The sequence below is a fragment of the Phacochoerus africanus genome, chromosome 8, assembly GCF_016906955.1.
Source record: "Phacochoerus africanus isolate WHEZ1 chromosome 8, ROS_Pafr_v1, whole genome shotgun sequence".
Taxonomy (NCBI): Eukaryota; Metazoa; Chordata; class Mammalia; order Artiodactyla; family Suidae; genus Phacochoerus; species Phacochoerus africanus.
In genome coordinates this window covers 49845222-49872933 of record NC_062551.1, presented here as the reverse complement: position 1 = coordinate 49872933, position 27712 = coordinate 49845222, and the positions used below count along the sequence as shown (strand labels likewise).

The window sequence follows — 27712 nt, the reverse complement described above, 5'->3', positions numbered from 1 at the left end:
GGGGGAGGGGTGGGGGAGAAAACCGACAGAAGCCGGCTATGGAGATGCAAGGGGCGGGGCTAAGTGGAGCAGGAGAGAGAGTTGGTTGGAGTTGGGATTCATTCTGAAGGAAGGACAGATCCTTAAACGCTGCAAGTTCCTTCTAGGTTCCTCTCAGAGCCTTTGGAAACCCCCTTCCCCCCCGCTCTTCCCCCTTCGTTTCCCGGGAGAGATATCTATTTCTTAGAGATTTCCCTTCCCTAGGGGATCCTGACAGTTTAACCTAATGGGATGAAATCAGGAAGAAGCTAGATGATGAGCCACCTGTAGAAATGACAGGGGGATTGTCTAAATGACTAGAAACCAGCCAAAGCACTGTGACTGCGCCCCCAGCCCCAAAACCACCCCCCCATACCAGCTCTGTGCAAACCATCTGTGTTTTGCCATTGACTCCACCAGGCCCTGCCAATAGAGGTCGCTAGAGGGAGGCTGGAGGAAGGAGGGCTATCTGCTCTTCCCCAGCCTCCTTAATGTGCCAAAGGCAGCAGCAGCTCTGCCTAGGGCAGCAGATTCCAGTCCATAGCTTCCCAGCACCCTTTGGGGCACAGCGCCAGCTGGAGGGTGCCCCCTCCTCAGGGTCTGAGTTTCAGTCCCACAGAGCCCTTCCTCTGAGTTTTCAGGAGTTTCAGCAATTCTTTGTTCCTTCAGAACTAGAGACAGGGAGTTCCTGTTGTGGCTCAGTGGTAATGAACCCAACTAGGATCCATGAGGACTTCGATCCCTGGCCTCACTCAGTGGGTTAAGGATCTGGCATTCCCTTGAGCTGTGGTTTGGGTGGCAGCCACGGCTTGGATCCTGCGTTGCTGTGGCTGGCAGCAACCCCTAGCCTGGGAACTTCCATATGCCGCTATTGCAGCCCTTAAAAAGATGAAAAAAAAAAAAAAGAACTAGAGACACAGCCAATTCCAGCCTTGCTACCTCATGATGCCTAAGAATGAGGGTGTGCAAACTGTTGCCCTCAGCCAAGGGAGTCCTGCCCGTCCGCCTGATTTTGTAAATAATGTTTTATTGGAATACAGCCACACCCACTTGTTTAGGTATAGTCTGCTCTCCATACAATGGAAAAATTGTGACAGTGTGACCCCAAAGACAGAAACACCTACATCTGGTCCCTAGCAAACAAATTTGCGGATCCCTGACTTGGAGTTCAACCTTTACCCTCTCAGTTACCTAGTTAATAAGTTTATTCCTAGTAAATAATTCTCTTCCTTCAAATATCCAGAGTGTGGAGTTCCTGTGGAGTACAGTGGTTTTAAGAATCCGACTGAAGTGGCTTGGGTTGCTACGGAGGTGTGGGTTCCATCCCTGGCCCAGCGCGGTGGGTTAAAGGATCCAGCATTGCCGAAGCTGTGGTTTGGATTCAATCCCTGGCCTGGGAACTTCCATAAGTGCAAGTATGGCCATTTAAAAAAAAAAACTTCATCTGCACCAGTAACTAGAATTGGAGTCACCCCCCTGATTGCATTTACAACAATCCACAGTCATTCTCCAAGATCCATCAGCTTTCTGCTCGGCCCAAACGGGCCAGTTGACAGGGACAAGATCACTACCCCTGTTTCTTTCAAGCCATATAATGGCAGCACTAATCTCTGCAATTCCCCCAAAGGATGTAGAATTGCTTTAGGATTACTACCCTGGGAAATATGGGGCTTCCACTGACTCTTTCTACCATAAAGACCCTGACTCCATTGGTCAGACAGCCAGTGTGGGATTCTGCCAGCTGCCATGTATGTCTATTCCAATTATACAACCAGGACTTGGGAAAACAGAGAGTGAGTCCATGGACCTATCAGGCCTACTCTGGGCCTATCCATCTATCACTTGGTCACATAAGCCTCACTCTGGTCCATGGGTCAAAGCAAGAAAAATCAAAATGATCTGCCATCTATGACTATGTCAGGAGGCTATCTGAATAGCTAAAAGCCAATCAAAACCCTCGGGGCTGAGAAGGAGCCTTTGTAGAAACGGATATTAAAAAGAAAGAAAGAAAGAAAAAGAAAAGAAAGAAGAGAGGAAGGAAGAAACAAGAAAGGAAAGAGAGGAAGAAAGAAAACGAAAAAGAAAATAGTACAGTCTTTCTGGAAAGCAGTTCAACAATATATAATAAAGCGATACAGGGGAGTTCCCATCATGGCTCAGCGGAACGAATCTGACAAGCATCCATGAGGACATGGGTTTGATCCCTGGCCCTGCTCAGTGGGTTAAGTATCCAGCATTGCTGTGAGCTGTGGTGTAGGCCAGTGGCTACAGCTCTGATTCAACCCCTAGCCCGGGAACCTCCACATGCTGCAGGTGTTGCCCTAAAAAGACAAGAAAAAAAAAAAAAAGGCAATACAAAGGGTCTTCCTCTTACACCTGATAATTCTATTGAGATTTATTCCTAATCAGCTACAATGCAGGCCAAGCTTTCATGCATAAAGATGTTTGCTTATGGTTGTTTATAACAACACAAACAAATAAAAATACCTGGAAACAACTAAATATAAAAAATGCATCAATAAATTGCAGGACATCCGCATCAGGATTAATAAGCAGTCGCCTAACATTCTGTTTAGGTTAAAACAATAAGATATTATTTTTAGCCTTTTGAATTGGCAAAGATTCTTTAAAAGATTGATAATATCCATTGCTGGCCAGAGTGTGGGGAAATTTGACATTCTTTTTTTTTTTTTTGTCTTTTGTCTTTTTTGTTGTTGTTGTTGTTGTTGTTGCTATTTCTTGGGCCGCTCCCGCGGCATATGGAGGTTCCCAGGCTAGGGGTTGAATCAGAGCTGTAGCCGCCGGCCTACGCCAGAGCCACAGCCACGCGGGATCTGAGCCACGTCTGCAACCTACACCACAGCTCATGGCAACGCCAGATCGTTAACCCACTGAGCAAGGGCAGGGATTGAACCCGCAACCTCATGGTTCCTAGTCGGATTCGTTAACCACTGCGCCATGACGGGAACTCCCGGAAATTTGACATTCTTACATACTTTTGGTGAGAATATAAATTGGTGGAACCTTTTTGAATGGCCATTTGGCAGCATATAGTTAAAGTAACAATTCATATCCTTTGACCCAGTGCTTTCCACCACTTGGAATTTCTCTCTCAGGGACACTCCCACGAATGCACAGGTCCAGTTGATGGGAGCTTTGTCTATACTAGCAAAAACTGGAAAACACCCAAATACCCATCAAGAGAGGATGAGTTAAATAATTCATGCTCAGTGGCACAATGAACTCCTTTTCTCTCCACTTGAATTTCAAATAGGCATCTCAAATGATCCACGCCCAGAGATAACTCTTATCACCCCCACCCCACCAAACTGCTCTCCCACGTCCTGTCCTCCATGTGGTAGAAAGTGGCCTTGGCATTCACCCAGCTGCCTACCCCAACCCTGCAGGCACCCTTATTCCTCTCCCTCTTGCACACATCCTGCTGGTGGTACACCTGCCACAGCTACCACTCAACAGCAAGCCACCATCTTCTCTCTTCCACACCTTCCACTGGCTTCCGAAATAGACCATCCTGTCTCCTCTCTTGGTCCTTTACAGTTATTTCTCAGAGAGCAGCCAGAATAATCCTTTTAAAATGGTTTTTTAAAATTAAATCCAGGTCCCAGATCCACACAATGGAATATTATTCAGCCTTGAAAAGGAATGCAGTACTAATTATGCTGCAATGTGGATGAACCTTAACCACATTATGCCATGTGAAAGAAGCCAGACACAAAAGGCCACATATTGGCTGATTCCTTTTACATGAAATGTTTAGAATGAGTAAGTAAATCCATGGAGACAGAGCAGAGTGGTGGTTGCCAGGGGCTGGAGAAAGGGGGAATGGCTTAATGGGTTTGCATTTTCTTTGTATGTCGTGTAAGTGTCTTGGAACTAGATAGAGACAATGGTTGTACAACATTGGGGATATACTAAATGCCACTGAACTGTTCACTTTATTTATTTTTGGCCGTGCCTGTGGCATTCGGAAATTCCTAGGCCAGGGATAGAACTCACACCACAGCAGCCATATGAGTGACAGCAGTGACAATGCTGGATCCCTAACACACTACACCCTTGTGTACTTTTTTTTTTAATTTATAAAATCTAGAAAATATTTTTTTGTCTTTTTAGGGCCTCACCGGTGGCATACGGGGGTTCCCAGGCTTGGGGTCAAATGGAACCGTAGCTGCCAGCTTACACCACAACCATGGCAACGCCAAATCTGAGCCACACTGGCAACCTACACCACAGTTCATGGCAATGCCGGAACCATAACCCACCAAGCGGGGACAGGGATTGAACCTGCATCCTCATGGATGCCAGTCAGATTCGTTTCTGCTGAGCCACAATGGGAACTCCCTTTCCTATACACTTTAAAATGGTTAATTTTCTGTTGTATGAATTTCACTTCAATTAAAAAAAAAGAGCAAATTAGATCTTGGTGCATTCGCTGTTAGAACCTCCCAGAGACTTCGAAACACAATAAAAAATAACGCCTAAATTCCCTACTCGCAAGACCCTGGTGATCTGGGCTCTGTTCTGGGACCTCGCACTCTTCCTCGCCCACTCCCCACAAAACTCCGTTGTGGGGGGAAACGACACCATTCCCATTTCAAGAGGGGAAATTCAGAGAGATGAGGTGGCTTGCCAGGGGTCACAGGGGAACATGGGCAACCTGCAGCTGGCTCTGTGGGCACTAACCAGCTTACAGCTGTGGTGGACACTCTGGCAGACGCCCAGACCCTCCTCCAGGACCAGGCACTTAGGGCCCTGGCTGCCGAGGGTGTTGGTAGGCGACTGCTCCCAGCTCTGTGCGTGGGAGGACCACTTGCTCCGGGTCCTGACCCTCCCAGAGGACAGCCCCCATCCAATGATGCTTCCTCAGGGCATGTCTTTGATGGCCACCTGGCTCCAGAGCAGCGACGGGACAGTTGAGGCCCAGTCAGTTGAGGCGCAGTCGCGACTGAACTGCAGCTCAGTCCCCCCTCTGCCCAGGCCTGCGCCTTCCCTCCCTCAAGGGGCTGCTTTCCAAGGGGACCCCAACACACTGCCTGCCTGCTCAGCTCCATCTCGGAATCTGCTTCCCAGAACCCCGACCTAAGAAACCCACTCTGCCCTGAAGGGCCAGACTGGAAGGTGCAGACTTCATGGGGTAATGGCCATCACCCGTGAGGGACAGGTCAGACGTGCACTGTGGAAAGATCCTACCAGAGGACGCACTGGAGCGGAGAGAAAAGTCGGAGGCCGGGAGGGCAGTGGGGAGGCTGGCGAAAGGGTCCAGGCCTGAATTCACACCATGGCAGCGATGGCAGGGAGAAAGCCATTCCAGCAGTGGCCACTGGGTGGAATATATGGGCCATAACTGGAGAGTGGCCTATAAGCCCTGCACCTGGCCTGTGTGTGTGTGTGTGTGTTACCCCCGGCTGTTTTCTCTCTAGAAGTCACTCATTAGCTTTGCGCCAGCCTGCGGGGATACCAGCCCTGGCTCTGCCTGTCACTAGCTGTGTGGCTTGGACATGATATCCTGTTGCCTCACTCCCCAAGTACCTGCTGGGTGTCTGGAAAAGACACCTTGGGTCAGAAACACCTGGCTGCAGCCCTACACGTTGGGGACAAGTCCCTTCAGTGCTGAGCCCCTGATCTCGTAGGAGGGCAGTGATGCTCTGGGCCATGAAGGATTGTTAGAAGAATGAAGTAATGCTTGAAAAGTTCCCGGCGCATGGTGTGAGGTCCACAAACAGCAGCTGCTGCTGCTGTGAGGATGGTGGCTGAGTTCTGCGAGAAGCTCAGTGTGCCCGGCCATCCCACGGCAGGCAGCTGAGCCTCAGCAGGGCCAAACCCCGCCCATCTTTGCAGTTTCAGCCTGCTCCTCCTCCAGTGTTCTCTTCCTAAATGTCACCGCTGCCGCCGCCCAGCTGCCTGGGCCAGAAATGGGAGGAACACTCGTCCTCTCTCCCCCATCCCCAACCCCAGGCAGTCACCAAGTCCTGGCCCTCTCCAGCCTCCCCTTAACTCCATCTCTGCTGTCCCCTTACCTCCCCGCAGGCCACCCAGCAGCTCCTGCTGCACCCCCCCCCCCCCGCCGGTGATTCTGTTTCCTCATTTGAGCCAGCTCAAACCTGTGTGTGTGTGTGTGTGTGCGCGCACGCACGCGTGTGTGTGCTGGGCATCCCATGGACCTCCTGCTGAGGGCCAAACTCTTTAACCCTAAGAGCAAGGCCAGGGGTGTTCCCTGGTGGCTCAGTGGGTTAAGGAGCTGGAGTGGTCACTGAAGAAGCCTGGGTCACTGCTGTGGTGTGGGTTGGATCCCTGGCCCAGGAACTTGCACATGTCACAGCTGTTGCCAAAAATCCCCAGGGTACATACACCACAGGGCCTGGTATACAGTAGGCACTCAATAAACACTAGCTGGCTGGAGAATGGACAAACACATAACAGACACATAGTATGTGCTGTAAGGACTACCGCTAACAATGATAGAAGGACAGCACAGGCACCCAGCACCCATTACCTGCTGGGCCCTGTCCCAAGCCCCAACATGGATTAACTCGCTTCATGCTCACAAGAGCCCTAAGTGCTAGCATTTGTTATTTCCTTAGATTTACAGGGAGGTTAGGTAACTTGCCCAAAGTCACATAGCAAATGCACAGCAGAGATTCAAACAGGACTCAGGACCACAACAGCAGCAAACAATCAGCCCACCTTCACACCAAGTTCTAAGGGAAGGCTCAAGCCCACACCAAGGTCTAAGGGAGTTTAAGACTCTTGCCCAAGGTCATTCAGCTGTAAACAAGAGTGCTTTTTTTTTGGTCAAGCCCACAGCTTGCAGAAGTTCTGGGGCCAGAGATCGAACCCAAGCCACAGCAGTGACAACACCGAATCTTTAACCACTAGGCCACCAGTGAACTCCAAAACAGGACTTCTTTGTTGAATAAACAGGTGTCCAGTTGACGGTGACTTTGGCTGGAGGGGCTACCCTCCTGGAGTCTTATTTCTGGGGCCCATGATGAACAAAAAGTTTTGAGCCTTCATGACTGGGGACCAGGCTGTGGCAATGAGGTCGAGGTGACAGGGAAGGCTGCCAGTGAGGTGAGCATCAGGCCAGCAGCTCCTGCCTCCTGTCTCCTCAGGTCCTGGCTTCAGGCTCTTAAACCCACTCAGGACGGAAATTTTCAACCAGCTGGCTGCCTGTAGGGCAGTGCCTGGGGCCTGCGCGTGGGGTGGAGTGGGGTAGACAGAGCCACCAGGACCCCAGGGACACCCCCACCTCCTCCTCCACCAGAGCAGCTCTGCTTTGTCCAGGGTTCTGAGGGCGCTTTCAATTGGAAAAAAGGTTCTGCAGTCAAAACAACTTTTGAAATCAGTGCCCTAAGGGATAAATGTCCTTGTCAAGCAAAGTGGCCTTCTGGAGTCTAGCCTGGTAACATTCAGGGTCCCGGATGCAGTTTATTCTGGGATAAGAGAGAGAGGAGGATAAGTTTCCGACATCCTCAGCCAAGTCCAATATCAAGGCCACCCTGACTTTGTGGCCACAGGTCCCTGCTTCACACAACTGCTCTGGGCGTGCCCTGAGCCAGGGGCCTATTTGCTCCTCTGGGCATCTGCCCACAAGGCTTCTTGTGCCTGGAATAAAAAGAGGAACTAACTACGTGAGAAGCCACATATGCGGGGGGTCTGTAAGCCTCACGACAGACCTGCTAGGTATTACGGGGAGGGGAAACAGGTTTTGAGGACAAAAATGACTCAGCCAAGCACTCAAAGTCAGGTTGGTCTGACTCCGAAATATTATTTACACTGCACGCTTGCTGGCTCACCACCTCCCTTGGCCTTGCCTCTCTCCCTCCTCACCTACATTCAAATCCTCCCAGACTCAGGGCCGAGCTGCTCTTCCAGGAGGCCCCACTGCCCCACTCTCTTACCTGCCCCCACTACTGTTTGTAAATGCCAACACGGTCCCCTCTTCTGCTGACCCCTTCACACTCTTTAGAATCTGCGTGGCTGTCACCTCTTCTGGGAAGCCCTCCCTGGATGCCTGGCTGGGTCAGGAGCCTCTGGGTCTCTCCTCTGAGTTTCCCCCATCACAGCCCCAATGGCTCTGTTTCATGATTATTTGCTATTCTGCATATTAAAGGGGCCCATGGCTTTTGGGGGCAGGGTCCAAGGTCCCTGCAGTCATCACTATCTCCCATGACAACATGGTACAAGGCACACACTGGGTGCTCAGTAAACACCTATTGAGTGGGTAGACGTGGGAGGTCTATAGGCAGCATCAATGTCCACCTCCCAGCAGGTGCAGGCCGCCTAGCCCTAGCCTTGCCTCATGCAGAAAGCCTGTCTCGACCTCCTCAACGTCTGTCCAATTCCCACTCCACATCTCTTTCATTCACTCAACAAATCTTTGAGCACCCACTCAGCCAGGTCCTGTGAGGGAAGCATTTGAAAGGAGGACACAGGAATTGATGCATCACCTTTCTGCACCCTCCCCACCCAGTACCTGCACCATCGGCTGCCCGCCTGCCCTCCTCCCCTCATTCACCTAGTCCCCGGCCCCCTCCCCGGCCCCAGCCCCACCATACCCGGTTGATGAGCTCGCCAACCATGCCCGTCCAGGAGCCGTTGGGCTCGGGCGCCCCATACAGCCCATCCTCCACCAACCGCAGGCGGTAGCGGAAGCGCAGCAGCTCGGCCAGCTCACGCAGCATGTCCACGCAGAAGCCCTCAAAGCGCTCATTCCCCGACAGGGCCTGGAAATTGGGCCGGCGCATGACATACGGGTTCTCCTGGGGAAGCAGGAGACAAGAGGGGTCAGAGACAGGGTATCTGGGGGCCGAATCCTGGATCCTGGGCCCAGGCTGGGCAGCTGGGTCAGGAACCTGCTGGCAGAATGGAGATGACAGAGTCCTTGCATGCATCCCCTGCCTGCAAACGCTCAAAGCCGGGGGTAGGGGTGCGGGGGGGGTGCACGGGGACCCGCCGGCCCCTAGCAAACCGCAGGGAGCCGCCTCCATCTCCACCAGCCAAGCTAACATTCATTCATCTCAAGCTCAAATGGCCAGAAGGGACGCAGGTAACCCGAGTGAATCAGACTGGATGAAGCCTCTGCCAAACTTTCAAATCGTTGGCTATGACCCACAGTAAGAGATCCATTTCACTGTGTAATCCAAGTCACATGCATTTACGCCCATGTGCACACGTATGTACACACGTTAATGGGACTCAGTTCCACAAAACAGTCCTTTTCCTTATGACTGCAGCAAAATACCCTGATACTTTCTATTCTGCTCTACTGCATTTTTTACACAACCAATAGCGACCCATTAAGTTGACTTCATGAGCCACCAAGGGATCCAAGAGGCTCTGCCCCACCAGGATTTAGCTCCAGCCCAGTGCTGCCATGAGGGAAGCAGGCCTGAGATGCCAGATGGTCCAATGTTAAGAGAATTTGGAAACCCAGGTTGTTTTGCAAAATCTCCTGATTATAAAGGTTAGCAACAGTTCAAATTCTAATAGCATTTTTTTTTCTTTTAATGCTTTGCAGGCCAAACAAGCACCTGACAGTTTGCAATCTCTGGCCTATAGCTGCTCTGCTATGTCAACACTTATTTCTGAGGAGTTGGAGCAAACTTTACTGACCCTTATTGTGCCAAATAAGGACAAAAGCAGAGCAAATCTTCCAAGTCTAGGAAGACAAGGTGGATGAAGATGACGGTAACAAGAGGGAAACTTATCTTGACATAGTTATTGTCCAAATGGCTGTTTGTGCAGTGTCGCCTTGGGCTTAGGAACAAAAGGAATTAGGACTTAGGAATGAGCAGAAGAGCTTTGGCAATAATATCCACAATGGTGGATGGAACTAGAGACTCTCATACTAAGTGACGTAAGTCAGAAAGAGAAAGACAAATATCATATGACATCACATATCTGGAAACTAACATACGGCACAAATGAACCTTTCCATGGAAAAGAAAATCATGGACTTGGAGAACAGACTTGTGGTTGCCAAGGGGGAGGGGGAGGGAGTGGGATGGACTGGGAATTTGGGGTTAACAGATGCAAACTATTGCCTTTGGAATGGATAAGCAAGGAGATCCTGCTGTATAGCACTGGGAACTATGTCTAGTCACTTGTGATGGAGCCTGATAATATGAGAAAAAAGAATGTATATATGTATGTGTGACTGGGTCACCTTGCTGTACAGTAGAAAATTGATAGAATACTGTAAACCAGCTATGATGGAAAAAATAAAAATCATTAAAAAATAAAATAAAATCTGAGCGGTAAAATAAATAAATAAATAAATAAAACAAATTTTTACTTGTAAAAAAAAAATATCCACAATGGTTACCATGTAGACTAGACACCTGCCGAATACCAGCCCCTGGGCTATGTGTCTTCTCTGGATTTTATCACTTTAATTCCCCACATTGACCTTACAGGGGACGTATTCTTAGACTCCTTTTTCCATATGGGGAATCTGAGGCTCGCAGAGGTCAAGTAACCTCTGCCACCTCTCATGGCTCTGAGGTGGACCTGCGGCTACGATATTCTGCAGTTCCTCCCATCAGGAGATCGAGTGGACTTCCCCACCCCCTGGGTCTGAGTGGGCCTCGAGATGTGCTTTGGCCAACAGAATGCAGTGGAAGGAGTGCTGGGTGAATTCCAGGGCCTGGGCCCTCAGAGTGACCTCTTGGGACCACAGCGTGAGGAAAGCTGGGGCTGGCCTGCGTGAAGGATGGATGAGAACAAGTAAATCAAACAGACCAGCTTAGACGCCAGGTGAGCAACCACAGTGAGCTCGGGTGAGACCAGCAGAACTGCTCGGTAGACCCACTGAACTGTGAGAAATAATATTCATTATTGTTGGAAGCCTCCAGGTTTGGGGGCGATTTGGAGAACAATGATAGGTAGTATAAGGTATTTATAGACTAGATTCTCAGACCCCAACAAAGCCCCAGAGCCAAGGGGAGATAGGATGGAAAAAAATCAGTGCTTTTCTCTCTCTACTAAGCCATATTTCCAAATCTGTAAATTGTAGAACTGGGAGTAGGAATGAGATAATACTAATAATAGCAGCAGCAGCTAGCATTTCTTGTGGGCTTGCTGTGTGACAGCTATTCTGTCAGCGTGGGAGGTCGGTATTATTACCTCTATTTTCAAGATGAGGACACAGGTCCTGAAAAGTGAAGGAGTAAAGTGGCTGAGATGGACACGTCAGGCTGAATCCACAGCTCTGCTCTTAAGCCCCGTGCCGGACTAAACTCAAGTGGACAGAATCAGAGAGCAGACCTGGGAGAAGCCAGACACAGAGACAGGGGCAGGCCAGGTATCAAAGCTAAAGAATCAGAAATCGGGGATCTGGCGTTGCCACGAGCTGTGGTATAGGTTGCAGATGCGGCTCAGATCTGGCATTGCTATGGCTGTGGCGTAGGCCAGTGGCTACAGCTCTGATTAGACCCCTAGCCCGGGAACCTCCATATGCCTCAGGTTCAGCCCTAAAAAGACAAAAAAAAACAAAACAAACAAACGAAACCAGAAATCAGGAGTTCTCTAGACAAGCAGCCAGTGTTAGCGCTGGAGGCTCTCATACGGTCCACCTGGCATACATAGGAGGAAATCAAGGTTCAGAGAGGTCAACTGTCTTGCCCAAGGTCACACAGCTGAAGCAGGACAGTGGGATGGGGAGATAGGGCAGAGCTGCGATTTAGAACCCAGTTGCTGTGCTTCCCGATGCCTTTGTTCCTTCCGCCAGCCAAGCTGATCTCCAAATTCAAGACTGAAGCATGTGGGCTGCACATTTGGTTTCAAGGCCTCAGGATCTGGGTGAGAGCTCATAGAGCCAAAATACAGGAACTGTGGCCTGAGAACAGAACTCAAGGTCAGAAAACAATGACCTACCACTCAACCTACAGCCCCAGACCATCAGACCCAAGGGTCTCAAGGAACTTCTAATTCAAGGTTTTCAGACTTCTTCCAAAAGAATCTTCTGCAGGAGCCCAGCACTGCAGACAGACAATGGTGGGCCTCTAAGTCTGATGCTAAGAATTCATCCTGCAAATGGCTATGCACCTGTCCGCAAAAATGTAGGTCCAAGAGAACTGTGGCAGCACTGCTTGTAGCAGAAAAGAAGACTGGAACAGCCTAATTTGGAACAGGTTAAAAAGATTATTGATGTCATCAAAGAATCCCAGGCAACTACTAAAATAACAAGTTCTATAAGATATATTAAGAGGAAAAAAACAAGCTACAGAACAACGTGTACAATATGCTCTTCTTTGTGAAGAAAAAAGCAAAGATGTGCTGTGACATCCTCAGACATTTCTGGGGGGATGGGGGAAAAAACGGGGCACTGGGAAGGAAAGGAGACCGATTTTTCACTCTTTACCCTTTCTGTACTCCTTCAATTCTATTTCTTTTCTTTGGCCACCCCGTGACCTATGGAGTTCCTGGGCCAGGAATCTGATCCCAGCAACCTATGCCGCAGCTGTGGCAACACGAGATCCTTAACCCACTGTGCTGGGGACTGAACCTGTCCCAGGGCTGCAAAGATGCCACCAATCCTGTTGCACCACAGAGGGAACTCCTGAATTCTATTTAATGTAGAATTAAGTTGAATTTGGAGTTCCCGTCATGGCTCAGTGGAAACAAATCTGACTAGCATCCATGAGGACACAGGCTCGATCCCTGGCCTCGCTCAGTGGGTTAAGGATCCAGCATTGCTGTGAGCTCTGGTGTAGGTCGCAGACGCAGCTCAAATCTGGCATCGCCATGGCTGTGGCGTAGGCCAGCAGCTGTAGCTCCGATTCGACCCCTAGCCTGGGAACCTCCACATGTGCCATGGAGTGTGGCCCTAAAAAGACCAAAAAAAAAAAAAAATTAAGTTGAATTTAATTTCACTCTATTTAATTAACTTCTGTCCCACCCCATTACATTTTTTAATATAAAATACTTACATTTCTGAAATATGGTATTTATTTTTTTATTTTGGGGCAACACCCATGGCATGCAGAAGTTCCCTGGGCTAGGGATTGAACCCGAGCCACAGCAGCAACCCATACCACTGCAGTAACAACCTGGATACTCAACCCTCTGAGCCACCAGGGAACTCTGAAATGTGATATATAAATGCATATGGAAATGCAAAAGACCAAAAGAGCCAAAGCAGTCCTAAAGACAAAAACTGGAGCACTTTCCCTACCAGACATTAACATTTAATTTAAAGCAATGGTATTTAAGACAATGAGATATTAGAGCAAAAATAGACGAAGAGACAAGAGAATTTGGAAACCCACACATAAATGGATATTTGATTTATGACAAGGGTAAGACTGTGGTGAAGAGGGAAAGAACAATCGTTTTAACGAATGGTGCTGCTCAATAAAACAACCACATGGGGGAAATGTATTCTGACCCCCTCTACCTCACATAACACCTAAAAATCAATTCCAGGTGGATTGTAGATCTAAATGTAAGAGGTGAAATTATTATGTTTTCAGGAAACAAATAGGAGACTAGCTAATGACCTTGGGGTAGGCAAAGTATTCTTAAATTCTAAAAGCATAAACTGTCAAGGGGAAACAAACAGAGAAAGAAGACTTTAGGAAAATTAAAAATCTTTTCATCAAAAGACACCACTGAGAGTGAAAAGGCACGCCGCAAAGTGGGAGAAGGTCTCTGCACTGCATGTTTGGACAAAGAACTTATACCCAGAATGTATAAAGAGCTTACAAATCAATAAAAAGGCCAGCGACCCAAATTTTCTAAAAATAGAGAAAGATTTGAGCAGGGACTGCCCAAAAGATTCCAAATCATCAATACATGAACAAGTGGTCAGCTTCCCTGGTCACTAGGCAAATGGGAATGAAAACCACAACAGGGTCAGTACCTGTCTAAACTCAGCACCAGCAAAAGTGAGGGGCAACTGAAATTCTCCTTCGGACACTGCCTTTGGGAATGGAGAGCACTTTGGAAAATGCTTTGGTCGAATCTACTGAACCCACAAAAGCCCATATTCCACTCCTGCATATCCACGCGACAGAAATGCCTACACATTCACTGAAAGGCATGTGGTAGAATGTTCATTGCAGGAGTATGCACCATAGCAAAAGAACTAGAAACAACTCCAGGGGAGTTCCCTGGTGGTCTAGTGGTTAGGATTTGATGCTTTCACTGCTGCGGCCCGGGGTTCAATCCCTGGTCTTGGAATGGAGATCCCACACCAAGCTGCTGCATGCCATGGCCAAAAAAAAGAGAAAGAACGCCAATGCACATCAAGATAGGTAAGTAAACTGCAGTACGTTCATATCACATAACAGAACATATAACGAAACTAAACTACTTGCAGCAACATGCGTGAATCTCCCAAACACATGTTGTGCACAAGAAGCCACACCAAAGCTTAATTCTGTGAGGCTCACAGCAGGCAAAGCTAAACTGGTGATAAAAGTTGAGACTGCGGTTAAGACTGAGGGGTCAGAGACCAGAAGGGGTAAATGGAGGGCTGGGGGTGGGGGGATGGCTCCACAGGGGTGAGCAGTACACTTAACTCCATGCAAGTTTCCGATACCCTTTATACGTCCATAAACATCTCTTGAAACTGAAAACAAAAATGTTAAAGTGGGGGGAGGGGGTTCTAGAACATACCTCACAAGCTGCCTGCCTAGACCCTTTCATGAACCCAGGATATAACTCCATATCCAGGACTTCCTGGAGCCCCGTTTTTCCTTTTCGTTGTTGTTGTTGTTGTGGTTCTTTTTGTGGAAGTTCCCAGGCTAGAGATCAAATCAGAGCTGCAGCTGCAAGTCTACGCCAAAGCCATGGCAACACCGGATCCGAGCTGACTCTGTAATCTATGCTGCAGCCTGTAGCAACACTGGATTCTTAACCCACAGAGCAAGGCCAGGAGTCAAACCCACTTTCTCATGGACACCACACTGGGTTCTCAATCTGTTGAGCCACAACGGGAACTCCTAGTGTCCAGTTTAAAGGCCGCCACCCCCACCACAACTCTGTTATGAACATTTTAATTCCCTCATTTTATGGGACGAGACCGAGGCACAGGAGAGGCCCATCCAGGTCATGAAGTGGGTGGATGGCAGGACCAGGCCTAGAACACAGCAGCTGGGGCTTGGAAAAGAGTAGAAATTGAGACAGTCTGGTACAAAGCAGAGGCACGTGGGCTCTGCCATCTTCTAGTCAGGCAACTCTTGTCCCCTTAACCTCCTATGCCTTAGTTTTGTCTGAAAATCAGGGGTCACAACAGCACCAGCCTCAAAGCTGCTATGAAGACTGAGTAACACCAGCAAAGGACTTGGCTCAGACTCTGGCCATGACGACTGCTATTTTTATTTTTTTTTTGGAATTTAAAAAAAATATATGCATGTATTTATTTATTTATTTATTTATTGTCTTTTGTCTTTTTAGGTCCGAACCCACAGCATATGGAGGTTCCCAGGCTAGGGGCTGAATTGGAGCTGTAGCTGCCGGTCTATACCGCAGCCACAGCAACGCAGGATACAAGCATCATCTACCACCTACACCACAGCTCATGGCAACACCGGATCCTTAACCCACTGAGTGAGGCCAGGGACCGAACCCTCGTCTTCATGGATACTAGTTGGGTTCTTTAACCACTAAGCCACCATGGGAACTCCATGACTGCTATTTTTATTGAGGATGCCAGCTGGGGAGAGAAAAGGGATTCACACGTGCTCAGCACAACTTCCCAGCTAGGTATGCCTGGGGGCCTTCTGATCCCATGTCATCCTCCCACAGCCCTTCAAGGTGGGATCATTAGACCCTTTTACAGATGAAGGTATGGAAACTGGAGAGCTGGACCACCTAATGTCCAGGTGAAACCAGGAATGCCGGTGAGGTCTGCCTGACCCCAGAGGCACCAAAGAGCAGGGTGAGACATCACAGCTGCTTGTTTTTTTTTTTTTTAGGGCCGCATGTCTGGGGCATCTCTTTTCTGGCTGTTACCACAGCATGTGGATCAAAACCACACCACAGCAGCAACCCAAGCCACAGCAGTGACAATGCCAGATCCTTAAGCCACCGCACCACAAGGGAACTCTAGGGGCCCAGCTTTTTTGACATCCAGATCTAGCCCTGGCCTTTCTGCTTAACAGTCTCCAAGGTACTCTAAGGATAAGCATAACTAAGTCCTTCAGAGACCCTTCCCCACCTCTGTCGCAGCACTGACCACCCCTCCATGTTTGTTAGGTGCCAGGCACTATTCTAGGCCCTCGGGACGGAGCAGGGAATAAGACAAGCCCTGTCAGCATCTTGCCCCAGGCGCCCAAGCTGACTCATGTCTGAATCCCCAAGTGCCTGGCACAGATCCCACCCAGAAACACAAGTCTGTAAACACTGGTGAACAAATGGGCATGTCCAGCTGTGCACACTGAGGCTCCTGCTCCCACACTTCCTGCTGCGTGGGATGCCAGGCCCCTCTTCCTCTGTGCACCTAACTCCTATACAGCTTCCAGAGCCCCATCTAACACCACCTCCTCTGTGAAGCCTTCCTCAGGCCTTCTAAAGCTGAGGCCACCCCTCCTCTCTGTGGTGGTCCCTTATCACTCTGTGTGGGGATGACTGTGTCCAGCTCCATCTCCTGCATCGGACTGGGAGCCCCTCTCCAGGGCCATTCAAGGACAGAGACCACGAGACCACCTGTGACTCATTCTGTACTTCCAGAATTTGTGAGGCCCGGCGCACAGCAGCTTCAGCAAATATTTGTGGAATAGGCGAATGAATGAATGAATCCATCAAGAGAAGAGTGAAGGTCAGGAAGAGGGCAGCAATGGCTCAGTGCCTTGGGTAGAAGGGGAAACAAGTGTGGGAAGAGACTGGAAGCCCCCCTGGGGGTGGGGGGCCTAGCTCTGCTCTCCTGACATCTCCTCCCCAACCGCTGCCCCTGCTCCCACAGAGAACCCCAGGAAGCCTCTGGGGGCGACTCCAGCCCACACACGCAGAGGTGCTACTTGGCCCGGCCCTCAGGGAGGCTGCTACAAAGTGTCTGGTTTCCCGGCTGCAGGCCATCTTGTCCCTCCCAGCAGGCTCACTGGCCCTTCTCCAGAGGAATGCAAGGTCCACATGAGGTCAGGAGTTCCCTAGGGACCGAGGGAATGGCTCTGCCACACGCTGCTCTAGGGGCCTCCGACGCCTCAGCGTCCACAGCTATCAGCCGGCTCAGCTCACAGCTACTGAGGGGCTCCCACAGTCAATGGCTGCCAGCGGGCGAGAGACCTCCCCTGCTCCCCAGGCCCTCTGCGCCACCTGTTCCCTGACCTCTTGGCAGGAAGCAGCAGGGTGCACGGGAGAGGGCGTGGGCTCTGAGCATGTCACTGAGCTCCAGCAGGGACTCACCCTGTGACCTGCTTCCTCACCTTCCAAAGGAGGCAGACAGGACAAACCTCACTGAGCAGCTGAGAGTTTTAAAGAGTGATGCCTGGGAAGGGCCTAGCAGAGCGCCTGCGGCAGAACTTGTGCTCCGTAAATTCTTGCTAACACTCAAAGGTGTCCTGGTCTCTGATCTGGTAAGATGCGGGAGTGGGACCCCCAGGGGCTACAGGACAGGGTCCTTGGCTGGTGCTCAGGAAGGAGAGGACTGGACATTTGGTGCAGTGGTTAAGACTCGGAGGCATGGTATCCATCCTAGCTACACCTTCTACTTGCTATGTGACTTGGGCAAGTCGCTTCACCTCTCTGAGCCTCTTCAACAAGGATATTAAATAAGTTGGCAGGCGCCAACACACTCGGCAAATGTGACCAAATGACAGCGGTTTACAGGGGCCACTACCCCAGGCCAGACGCTCCTTGAGGCGCCCCACCTGTGCTACCTGTGGAATCCTCACGATGCCAGTCACTGCCACCTCTGCTGTGCATTGGTGGCTGGAAGAGCCCGGGGCTGGACCTAGCTGCGATGGCAGCAACTGGCTTCATGACATCTCGGCCACCCGTTGCTGGGTGCCTGGGTCACGTCCCCCGTGGTCTGCGTGAGGCCAGCCAAGGCATCTCCTCACTAGGACTGGGTTGGGGCGCCACTCAGGAAAGACCCCTGCATCTACTGCCCACCCCCACAAGGACCACTCACCAGGATGGTCGTGACCACCAGCGTCTTGTTGGCCAGTGTCTGCGACAGGTTGATGTCCAGGGTGGTGGCGTTCATGGCCAGGGTCCGGTTAGAGTACCACACCCCGATCTGCGGCAGAGAGGGTGCGGTCAGCCCAGGCCCTGCCCAAGGATGCCTCAGCCCCACCCCACCCCGCCCCACCCTCACCCCAGCCCATCCGGGCGCTGGCGTCGCCCTGGGCCTGCTCACCTCACGGTGGCCCTGCCGAGCCTTCTCCAGGATGCGCAGGGTGTAGTTGGTCCTCTGCCCTTTGCTGTTGAACTCCACCCGCCCGGTCAGCCCGTCATACTCTACCTGGCAGGGCGGGAGGAGGGCAGAGGGAGGGGTGGCAGGGGCCCAGAGGGGAAAAGACGGAGGCGGAGGGGACGAGAGGGAGGGGGACCAGGAAGGACCACCGTTAAACGAGCAGGACAACAGGCCGGCAAAGGAGAGGAGGCAGAACACAGGGCAACGGCGGCAGCGCTGGCAGAGGGAGGCCAGGCGGGGAGGGACGGACGGCAGAGAGAGGCCCTGGGAGAGCAGGAGGTGGGGTGGGGTGGGGGGAGAGGGCAGGGGGGCCACAGGTGGACAGAGTGCCCCCGCCTGAGGCAGGCCACCGCTGCGCCCCCTCAGCCCTTCCCGCTCCCAGCTCACCATGCGCAGATAGTTCATGAGGCTGGTCCCGTGGGGCCAAATGTTGGCTGATGTACAGGCCAGTGGCTTCACGCCGATCTCCTGGCTGCGGTTCAGCTCCCGGACGGCGCTCACCACCACGTGCACAGCGTCAAACATCAGGGCAGCCGACAGCTACAGGGTGGGGGGAGGCAGAGGAGGCGGGATGGGAAAGAGATAGCTCAGCTGGGGGGGCCCCCAAAGCCCTGGGGTGCTACCTGCAAGCCCTCAGAAGACTCTTCTCTCTCCAGGAAGATAAAGCCATGCAGGGCAGGAGCGAGGAAGGGTTTCTCGGGCAACAGAGGTGACCGTGGGAAGGGCGTGCCTGCCGCCCGTGCCGCTGAGGGAGCGGCTCTTCCTGACCGCGTGTGGCCTGTGTCCTGGGAAGGGCACATCTGAGAGGGTTGGCCTGGATGGCCAGCTGTCACTGCCACGAGGGGATGTTGGCGGGCACAGGAATCTGTGTGTCTGTGTGGCTGATGTGCGGCGGTGTGGGAGTGACAGCCACGGCCCCTGTCTGGGTGTGATGTGCCTGTTTGTCCACATACTAGGGTGGACATATAGGGTGGACTCGATATGTAGGAAGCAGGACCCTGTGAGTCCCAGGCCTGGCAGGCAGGCGGTTCAGAGCTGGAGGTCCTGCTCTGCTACTTCCTGCAGAAGGTCAAATCCTCACCCCTCTCTGACCCTCAGTTTCTGTCAGTTTCTTCCCTTAGAAAGCTGGGTAAGAGTTATCTTTGCCTCCGAGTGCTTCTGTGGGGATAAGCGTGATAATGGACACCCAAAGCTCAAAACAGTGCCTGGCACAGCGAGGCTGGACACACACTGGCCACCGAGCTGTGACGGACGAGGTGTGTGTGTTTGGGAGAGCAGCTCTTAGCCAGGTGGGTGTGAAGGCCTGAATGTCCCTGTGGCACAGGCAGGTGCAGGGGTGCGGATGAAGGTGCCTCTGTCCGTGTATGGGTGTGATGGCCCTGCGGGCACACGCCCCCCGCATGGATCAGTGTCTGTGTGAGTTTCTGTGCACACAGGGGTATCTCGGTATCTTGGCATGTGACTAGATGTCTGTGAACAAATACACATAAATATGCACCATTTCTATGTTTGCATTTATTCGGCGTATATTATTATCGGACACCTACTCTGAGCTGGGTGGTTTTAGGGTGCTAGGGATATATTGGTGAACAAAACAGACAGAAACCTCTGCCCTCCTGGAACTTACAACCTAAATATCTGTATCGACATCTAAGCAAAATATAGAGCAAGCCACATGGTGATTAGATACACAAAGACAGGTGCTATGGAGAAAAACCCGACAGAGAAGGGGGCTAAATAGAGGGTGGAGTGCCACTTTTTAAAAAGGGGGGCATCTGAGCAATAGCCTGCAATGAAGGAGCAGGTTGCTGGTTCTCTGGGGACATGCACGTGCCGCAGTGGGAAGAGCGTGTGCAAAGGCCCTGACATGCGCATGTGCTGGGGTGGGAGAGGCTTGAGGTGGAGAGGAGAACAGGTCAGGCCTAGCTCCAGCCGCACAGTGCGGCCTCGTGGAGGGCCTCAGAAAGCGAGTGGGGCACCCAAGGGTTCCGAGCACAGCTGGCCGAGGCCTGAAGGGGCCCTGGAAGTAAGTGTCTGTGTGCGGCAGGGGTGGGGGGGGTGGGAGGGGTGTGCCGGGGGCGAGGGTGCGAGCTCACCGCGGGGCCAGGGTAGGTGCTGGCATCACAGTTCTCCCTCCAGGACATGTTGAGGCTGCGCACAAACTCAGGGTAGAAGGGGTGCGAGGTGTTGAACATGGAGAAGCCCAGGATGTTGGAGGAGTCCTCCACGATCCCGTCCAGGTGCAGGATGGGGAAGTCCTGGGACCAAGAGGAGAGCGTGAGGCTGGGGCAGGGCCCACGTGGGGCAGACGCTGCAGAAGGAAGCAGGGCCCGTGGGGGTACGCACCATGGTGGTGAGGATGTACTTGTAAAACGCTGAGGTCATTCCCAGCTCCGAGGCCTGGAGGACACGGGAGGCAGAAAGGAGGAGAAATTGAGGGAGGAAGAGAGATTTATTTTATTTTTATTTGCCTTTTTTTTTTTTTTTTTAAAGGGCCGCACCTGCAGCATATGGAAGTTCTAGGATAGGGGTCGAATCAGAGCTACAGCTGCCAGCCTCCACCACAGCCACAGCAATGCCAGATCTGAACTGCGTCTGCGACCTATACCACAGCTCACGGCAATGCTGGAATCTTAACCCAGCATTAAGATCGATCCAGCGGGGCCAGGGATCGAACCCACGTGCTCATGGATACTAGTTGGATTTGTTTCCACTGCATCACAACAGTACTTCCACCCTGCAATTTTTAAAAGCACTCAGCAATGAAAGGCAGCTAACTTACATCTCAAGATTCCTGTTTTGCATCCCTATCTCAAAGCTCGAGCTGTGCCAGGAGTGCCTAATTCTGTCCCACTATGATCATTAGAACATTAAATGGCCCCCATCTGTGTTGCCTTTGTGGCAGGAGCTATCATCACATGGGTTATAACAGGACAGAAAATTGCATGAAAGTGATCGCTGGCCACTTGGCTCACATAGAAGGGGCAGAACTCTGCCCCAGGCCTGCCTTTCTCCCTCCGGAGCCTGAAATCTTTTCTCTAAGCCATCTGCCTCAAGGGCCTGTGGATTCTGTCCACACTTCTTCCTCTAAGCTATGATCAGCAATGCCATATGGTTTTAATTGAAAAAGAAAAAAATGGAGAAAAATAAATAATGCAGATTAGATTATGAGGACAAATTTAGAGCACTCATCCACAATGAGTGTGGATCACTGGCGGATGGCATGGGACCAGCCCATGACGGAAGCGGCTGGCCCCGGCCCCTCCTTGAACCTGTCCATTACCCCCGGAACCCCTGCTTCTTCATCCTCAAAATAGTATCGTACCTGAGCCCCGAGGATGGGGTGAGAGCCAAATGACAGATGCAAAGCACCCCAAGCAGAGCAGGACAGGCACTTGTTAAAGACAACAAGGAGCTCCCACTATGCCAGCATTTATTCAGCCAGGCCCTGTCCAAGCACCTCCCCACCACTGCCATAGGAACCCTCACAGGAACCCACTGAGGCAGCAAGTAATGGGAGAGGAGGAGGCGAGCCCCTGGGGCCCAACCAGGGCTGCAACGGGGAAGTGGCTGAGCCGAGGGACTAAACCGCATGGTTACTGCGTGAAGGTAGGAAGCAGGTCTCCACGTTGCCATGTGACCACTGAGGCCCGTGGCCATTGGCTATCCTGCTCCGTCACCCCGTGTTTCGGCCCTGACCCTGTAGGGAGTCAGAGGCGGGGGGAGGGACCTACCTTACGGAGAATGAGGTGGGAAATGGATGCGTTGGCATCGATGATGATGGTGGACACCTTGTCATCTCGGATCTCCTTGAGCAGCGGCGTAGGGTCCCGGCTGTCATCTAGCATCCTCACCGACAGCGTCTCCTTGGAGATAAGGAAGCCACGCACCAGTTCCTCCAATCGCAGCAGGCCTGAGGTGGGGTGGGGCCCTGCGTTAGAGCCCCTCCGTGTGCCGAGACTGGGGCGGCCAGACCCTTCTAAGACGGGCTAGCTGGGGGAGGACGAGGGCTCACTCAGGAGATGGGGTGGCTGTCTGGAGTGCAACTGGCTCTCCTGGGGTGCTGGGCCCAGCCACCTGATGCTTGGGTCTTCCAAAATTAAAATCCCCACTGAGACCTCCCCTGACCTCCAGACACCTGTCGCCTGCCACCCTTCTGCCCCGTCCCCCTAGGACATGTGACAAGGACCACACACATCATGCATGCAGAGCTGCAATCCATGCTTCTCACCCAACTCACCACATCTCACCCGGTCAGTCAACTAACTCCAGCTTGCCAGTGGCTCGGGCCAAAACCCTCGAGGGCAGCCTGGCCTGCCTCTCTCACACCCATGGCCAACCCAACGAGGTGCTAAACACACCGCATGGCATCTCGCCATCACCAACGTCCTGGCCCCAGCCACTGCCCTCTCCTGCCTGTTTCAGCAGCCACGCTTGCCCCTGGAGAGTCTGTTGCCCGTGCAGCAGCCAGAACTGCTATAAAGCACATGTGCTCCTCCTCTGCTCCAAACTTGCTGGTTCAGAGTGAAGGTCAAAGTCCTTAGCCTCCAAGGCCCCACTCCCACTGCCCGCTCACCTCATTATCTCCCTGACCCCATCTCCTCTCTCATCCACTCGGCTCCGGCCACGCTGGCCTCCTTGCTGTCGCACACACACGCCAGCCGGGCTCCTGTCCTGTGGCCTTTGCGCTGGCCGTTCCCTCTGCCTGGAACACTCTCCTCCAGATCCTACACAGTTCCCTCCCTCACCACCTTCAGCTGTTTACTCAGAGGTCACCTCCTAATGAGGCCCACACCCAACTTTCCATCGCAAATCATACCCCCGACCCCTCTCAAGTCCCATCCTCCTCCTCCATTTGTCCACAGGACTTCGCACTTGTGACTATATCACACCTTATCATGGTCATTGGCCAGCTCCTCCCGCTGGAATGCAGGGTGGACACGGGCAGGGGTCCCAGCCTGGCTCACCCACTGCCACGTCCCTAATTCCAAGAACCACGTCTGGACCATGGCAGGTGCTCAATAAATTCCTTTCGAAAGAGGAAGTTCTCCTGGAGCTTACCGAGTCCTCTCTCCCCAGCTGCTCACTCACAAACCTGCCAGCCTCCCAAACATCTCCACCTGAATGTCTCAAAGACACCTGAGACCCAGCATCTGCCCTGAACTGTCGCTTCCTTCTTGAGCAGGAACTGGTCACCGTCCATGACCCCACACTCCCCCTCCCTTCACATCCACTCTGGCTCCTCCACCCCACTGCCACCACCCGAACCCTAACCAGGACCATCTCCCCGCCTCTAGCTGCTCCCCCCGCAGCATCATGTGTCACTCTCCAAGTCTACTCCCTACAATGCAGCCAAAGAGCCGGGAGAGCTCTCCCTGCAGCACCCTACCCTGCCCTGCGTGGGCACTCTCCACAGCCCCCATTATGTTCAGGGTAAAACTCAAGGCCCCAAGGGATTGTGCCCTGTCTCCACGTCCTGCTGCTTCATTGCTCCCACGCTGGAAGCATCTCTGAGCCTCCACGGGCCTTCGCCTCTGCCCGGCCATGCCCCCTGCTCAGAACATGCTCCCCCTCTTCTTCCGTACCCCAACTCCTCCCCACCCCTCAGGTCCAGCTTAGAGGTCCCTTTCCCTGGAAAGCAGGCTCTGAACCTCCCAGCCAGGGGTGGAATCATCTCCGCTCAGCTCCTGAGAGCACGCATCACTCCCCATCACAACTGCTCAACCACAGTGTCCTCCAGTGGCCCTGGGGCTCCGTGAAGTCAGGGGCCACACCTAGAGCTGTTCACGGCTAAACCGCCGGGACCGAGCGGGGGCCTTGCTCCTAGCAGGTGCTTTGTCATTACCTGCTAACTAAACAGTCACTCTGAGGGAAAGAGGGCATGTGGAACCAGAGGGCTGCATTCCTGAAGGGGAAGGGATGGTGGGGTCTGGGAGAGCCCGGGCCTGCGTACCCCAGGCGTTACAACCTGGAGCACTAATGACAGTGGGAGCCTATATCTCCTGGGAAGGGGAGTTTGGGGGAGTAGAAAGCAAAGCATCCAGTTCTCCTCCCTCACACTCGGCCTTGGCGCAGATGAGGCTGGCCGAAGGGTAGTTGAAGGACTTGAGGATTCGGGAGACCGCCAGGCTGACGTCCTCATTACTGGGGTACAGGCTGACAGAGGCGAAGCGAAGGTACTGCAGGCGGGGCGTCTCCTCGGGACCCACCTTGATGTGGGGGATCTGAACAGAGAAAGACCTTTGCTTCCATCCCGCTCCCCTGGCCTGAGCCCTCATCTCCATGGACCCGCCCCCTTGACCCCAAGCTCCCGCCTCACCTCCTTCTCCCCACAGATATGGCTCACGGTGGAGGCAGAGGCCGGGCTGGAGGAGGGCCCCAGGACAGACACGACCCCCTTGGGCAGGATCTGACACACTGTAAGGGGTGGGAAGAGACCGCAGATTCAGGGACCTTCTTCCTCCTCTCTGACCCCACCCCTCAGGGAACTGCCTTGGAGAGAACCCGACACTCCACAGGGAGCTGCCCAATCCTCCTCCACCCGGGACCCCGGAGGCCTGATCCCACCCACTGGACAAAAGGAGGGAGACAGGGAGACAGCAGCGGAGGGCTGGGTCAGACGAAGGGAGAAACACTGAAGAGATGAAAAAGAAACACCAGGGGCCACCGTCTGGCTGCAAATCCAGTGCCTGGCTTCTCAGCCTTCATCCTTCTTAACTTCTTCAACCACGGACAACCCGAGGTGCGTCCAGCACCCTCTGAACCCACACTGAGGTCCCCTCTGCACGCTGCACCCCAAACCCCATCCCTCTATTGCATTTACTTGCTCCTCTTTCTTCCACTTTCTTTCCCCTTAAACGTGTGTGCGTCTCAAGCCTGGGAGGCAGACAGGAGCCTGTGTGTTTGCCGGCCCAGGCCCTTCCCATGCCAGAAGCCCAACGTTTCCTCAGGGAACCACAGCCTCCCAGGATTGACTGCAACCCCACCCCCCCCCCAACCCAGGATCACAGAGCCACACCCATCCTGGTCACAGAGATCGGTTCAGAGATGGGGACAGGCTCAAACTAGGCCACCAAGAGCCTTCCTTGGGTCTTCTGCTAAAACGATCACCGGGTTTGCTAAACCGGTGCAATGGAAGTTTTGAGCAGTTGAGACCATCTTGCCGCCAGCTGGGGTAGGGCATTCCTGAAAATGAAGCCAACGTGGAGAAAAGCAGGACTCCGAGATGAAGATACAGAAATTCCTGGAACATCAATTGAACACCGGTATCAAGTCATGCCTGAAACAATCCTGGGATCTTGTTTGAGTACCTGGATCCAACCAAGCCTGAAATTAATCCTTAGGCCTTTTGGTGACATGAGCTAGTAAGTTCACTCTTTTTCTTAAGGCAGCCTGAGTTGGGTTTCTGCCATCCAGCTAAAAACACGGTAACTAAATGTTTCAGCTTCCTCCACGCTTAATCCTTCCCCTTGGGTGAGGGCCCCACCATCTATACCCCAAATACCTGGGATGTTCCTGGCCTCCAATCTTCCTCCTAGCAGCCAATTAGTCACTACGTCCTGTCTCTTTTCTCTCCTGAGATTTTCTCACATCTGTCCCCTTCTATTTGACTCCTGCATTCCCATCCTACTTTAGGGTTCTCAACTCAGGCATACACAGTCTCTCACCAGCCACCCAAGTCTAGCCTCCAGATTCCACTTCCACCACCTCCCCATTCCAAACCCATCAAGGACTCCCCACTGCCCACAGGTGACGGTGGCTTCTTCCAGCCTGACTTCCAGGCCTGCTCGAGCTGCCTGGTCCATCCGCCTGGCCTCGCCTCCCACTGCCGAGTCACACTCCAGTACAGAAGTCTCTCACAATCTCCCCGAACATGCCTGGGTGCAGGCGATCAGGATGGGTGCAACCCCATACCCTGCCCCCTGGTTCCCAATACTCGGCCCTCCCCTCTGCTCCAGGTCCAGACCACAGGTACCTGCCTGCAACAGCGCCCGCCTCCTCACCCTCCACCCCAGCCTCTCAACTTGTGTTCAGTGTGACACCAGTCACAAAAGTCCAGGAAGCATTAGATCCTTTCTGTCACTGATCGGAAACATGCATGAACATAACAAAGGAAGGAAATCTGTCTCAAACACATCTGAAGGCAGCATCTCCCGAAGGTCTACGACCCCAGCATACCTGCTCAAGGGACACCTGTTAACATCTGCTCAGTCTGGGAGTACTCAGCAAAGACGCGAGCATCCCACGGCTGGCGTACCTTGAGCAATACCTTTCTACATCCCGCTCGTCTTTCAGAGCTCAGCCTCAGCTTCTCCAGAACACCTTTGCTGTCCCTGCCCCTGAGGTCCCCTGGCCTCACAGTCTGGGTCCCTCATTCCTCAGCTCTGGGGACTCAGTGTCCCGGGCCAGCTAGGACATTTATCTTTCCAATGAGGCCTTCAGCTCCTCCCAGGCAGCACTGGGACTGGCGCTTCCCAGCGCCCCACACCCAGCAGCACCACCTCTGGAAGGAGAGGGCAGGACAGACACGAAAGGAAGCAGCAGATGGAGCCAGAAGAGAACGCGGTAAGCTGAGGCGGCCGGGGCTGAGGAATGCACTGAGGGCCCCCAGCCGCCAGGCCTCACCCCACGCCCCCTGTGGCCCTGCTCACTGGTGTCCGTGGTCTCGTACTGGCTGTCCCGCTGCAGCTCGAAGATGTCTACTTCCACGCGGGCCTTGGCTGGGACCTCGATGATCCCGTTGATCTGCTCCCGGGCCAGGGCCAGGGCCAGACGTTCGCCACGGCCACACACTGTCTGGTCGTCCAGGATGGCAGCTGAGGGGACACAGGAGTTGGGGACCATACTCCTGGATCCTGAGGGAGGAGGGGCTGGGCTCCTGGACTCCCGGGCTCTGAGGGAGGGCTGGAGAGGAGGACCAGGGGTCTAGACTCCTGGGTCCAAGGAGTGGGAAGGAGCTGGGGCTGCTGGGCTGGGGCCCAGATCCCTGGGTCCCAAGGGATGAGCAGGCCCCAAGAAGAGCCCCGGGGCCTGGTGAGAGGGTCTGCGAGGAGGCAGGGGCGGGGGGCTGCAGGGCCTCACCCATGCGCAGTGATGAGAGCACCTGGCAGCTGGGGCTGGCGAAGGCAACAATCAGCAGCAGCAGCAGCTCAGCCGGCATCTTCCTCCCCTCCTCATGGGGACGCAGCTGCCGCGGCCCCCACTCGCCACCTGCAGGGAGACCCCCAACCCATGGGGTGAGTGCTGACATAGGGGTCTCTGAGCCCCCGTGTGGACTGCTGGATGGAGTGGTGACCAAAGAAACCAGAACAT

The 27712-nt window shown here is 53.0% G+C and overlaps 1 protein-coding gene across 7 annotated transcripts in view; it reads right to left on the bottom strand.

The window, feature by feature from the left end:
* Positions 1–27712, bottom strand: part of GRIK5 (glutamate ionotropic receptor kainate type subunit 5) — a 60138-nt gene that overhangs the window by 24399 nt on the left and 8027 nt on the right. For 4 of the 7 annotated variants that reach the window (XM_047788698.1, XM_047788699.1, XM_047788704.1 and 1 more), the window contains 11 exons: positions 27482–27610; positions 27052–27216; positions 24720–24817; positions 24459–24624; positions 22135–22313; positions 20747–20800; positions 20497–20658; positions 18788–18940; positions 18344–18448; positions 18116–18223; positions 8598–8801 (listed from right to left, as the gene is read on the bottom strand). In XM_047788698.1, coding sequence (XP_047644654.1) covers positions 8598–8801; positions 18116–18223; positions 18344–18448; positions 18788–18940; positions 20497–20658; positions 20747–20800; positions 22135–22313; positions 24459–24624; positions 24720–24817; positions 27052–27216; positions 27482–27560 — 1473 coding nt within the window. In that variant the 5' untranslated portion in view covers positions 27561–27610. The remainder of the gene's footprint in view (positions 1–8597; positions 8802–18115; positions 18224–18343; positions 18449–18787; positions 18941–20496; positions 20659–20746; positions 20801–22134; positions 22314–24458; positions 24625–24719; positions 24818–27051; positions 27217–27481; positions 27611–27712) is intronic. The other 3 variants (XM_047788701.1, XM_047788702.1, XM_047788703.1) reach the window with 2 other exon arrangements.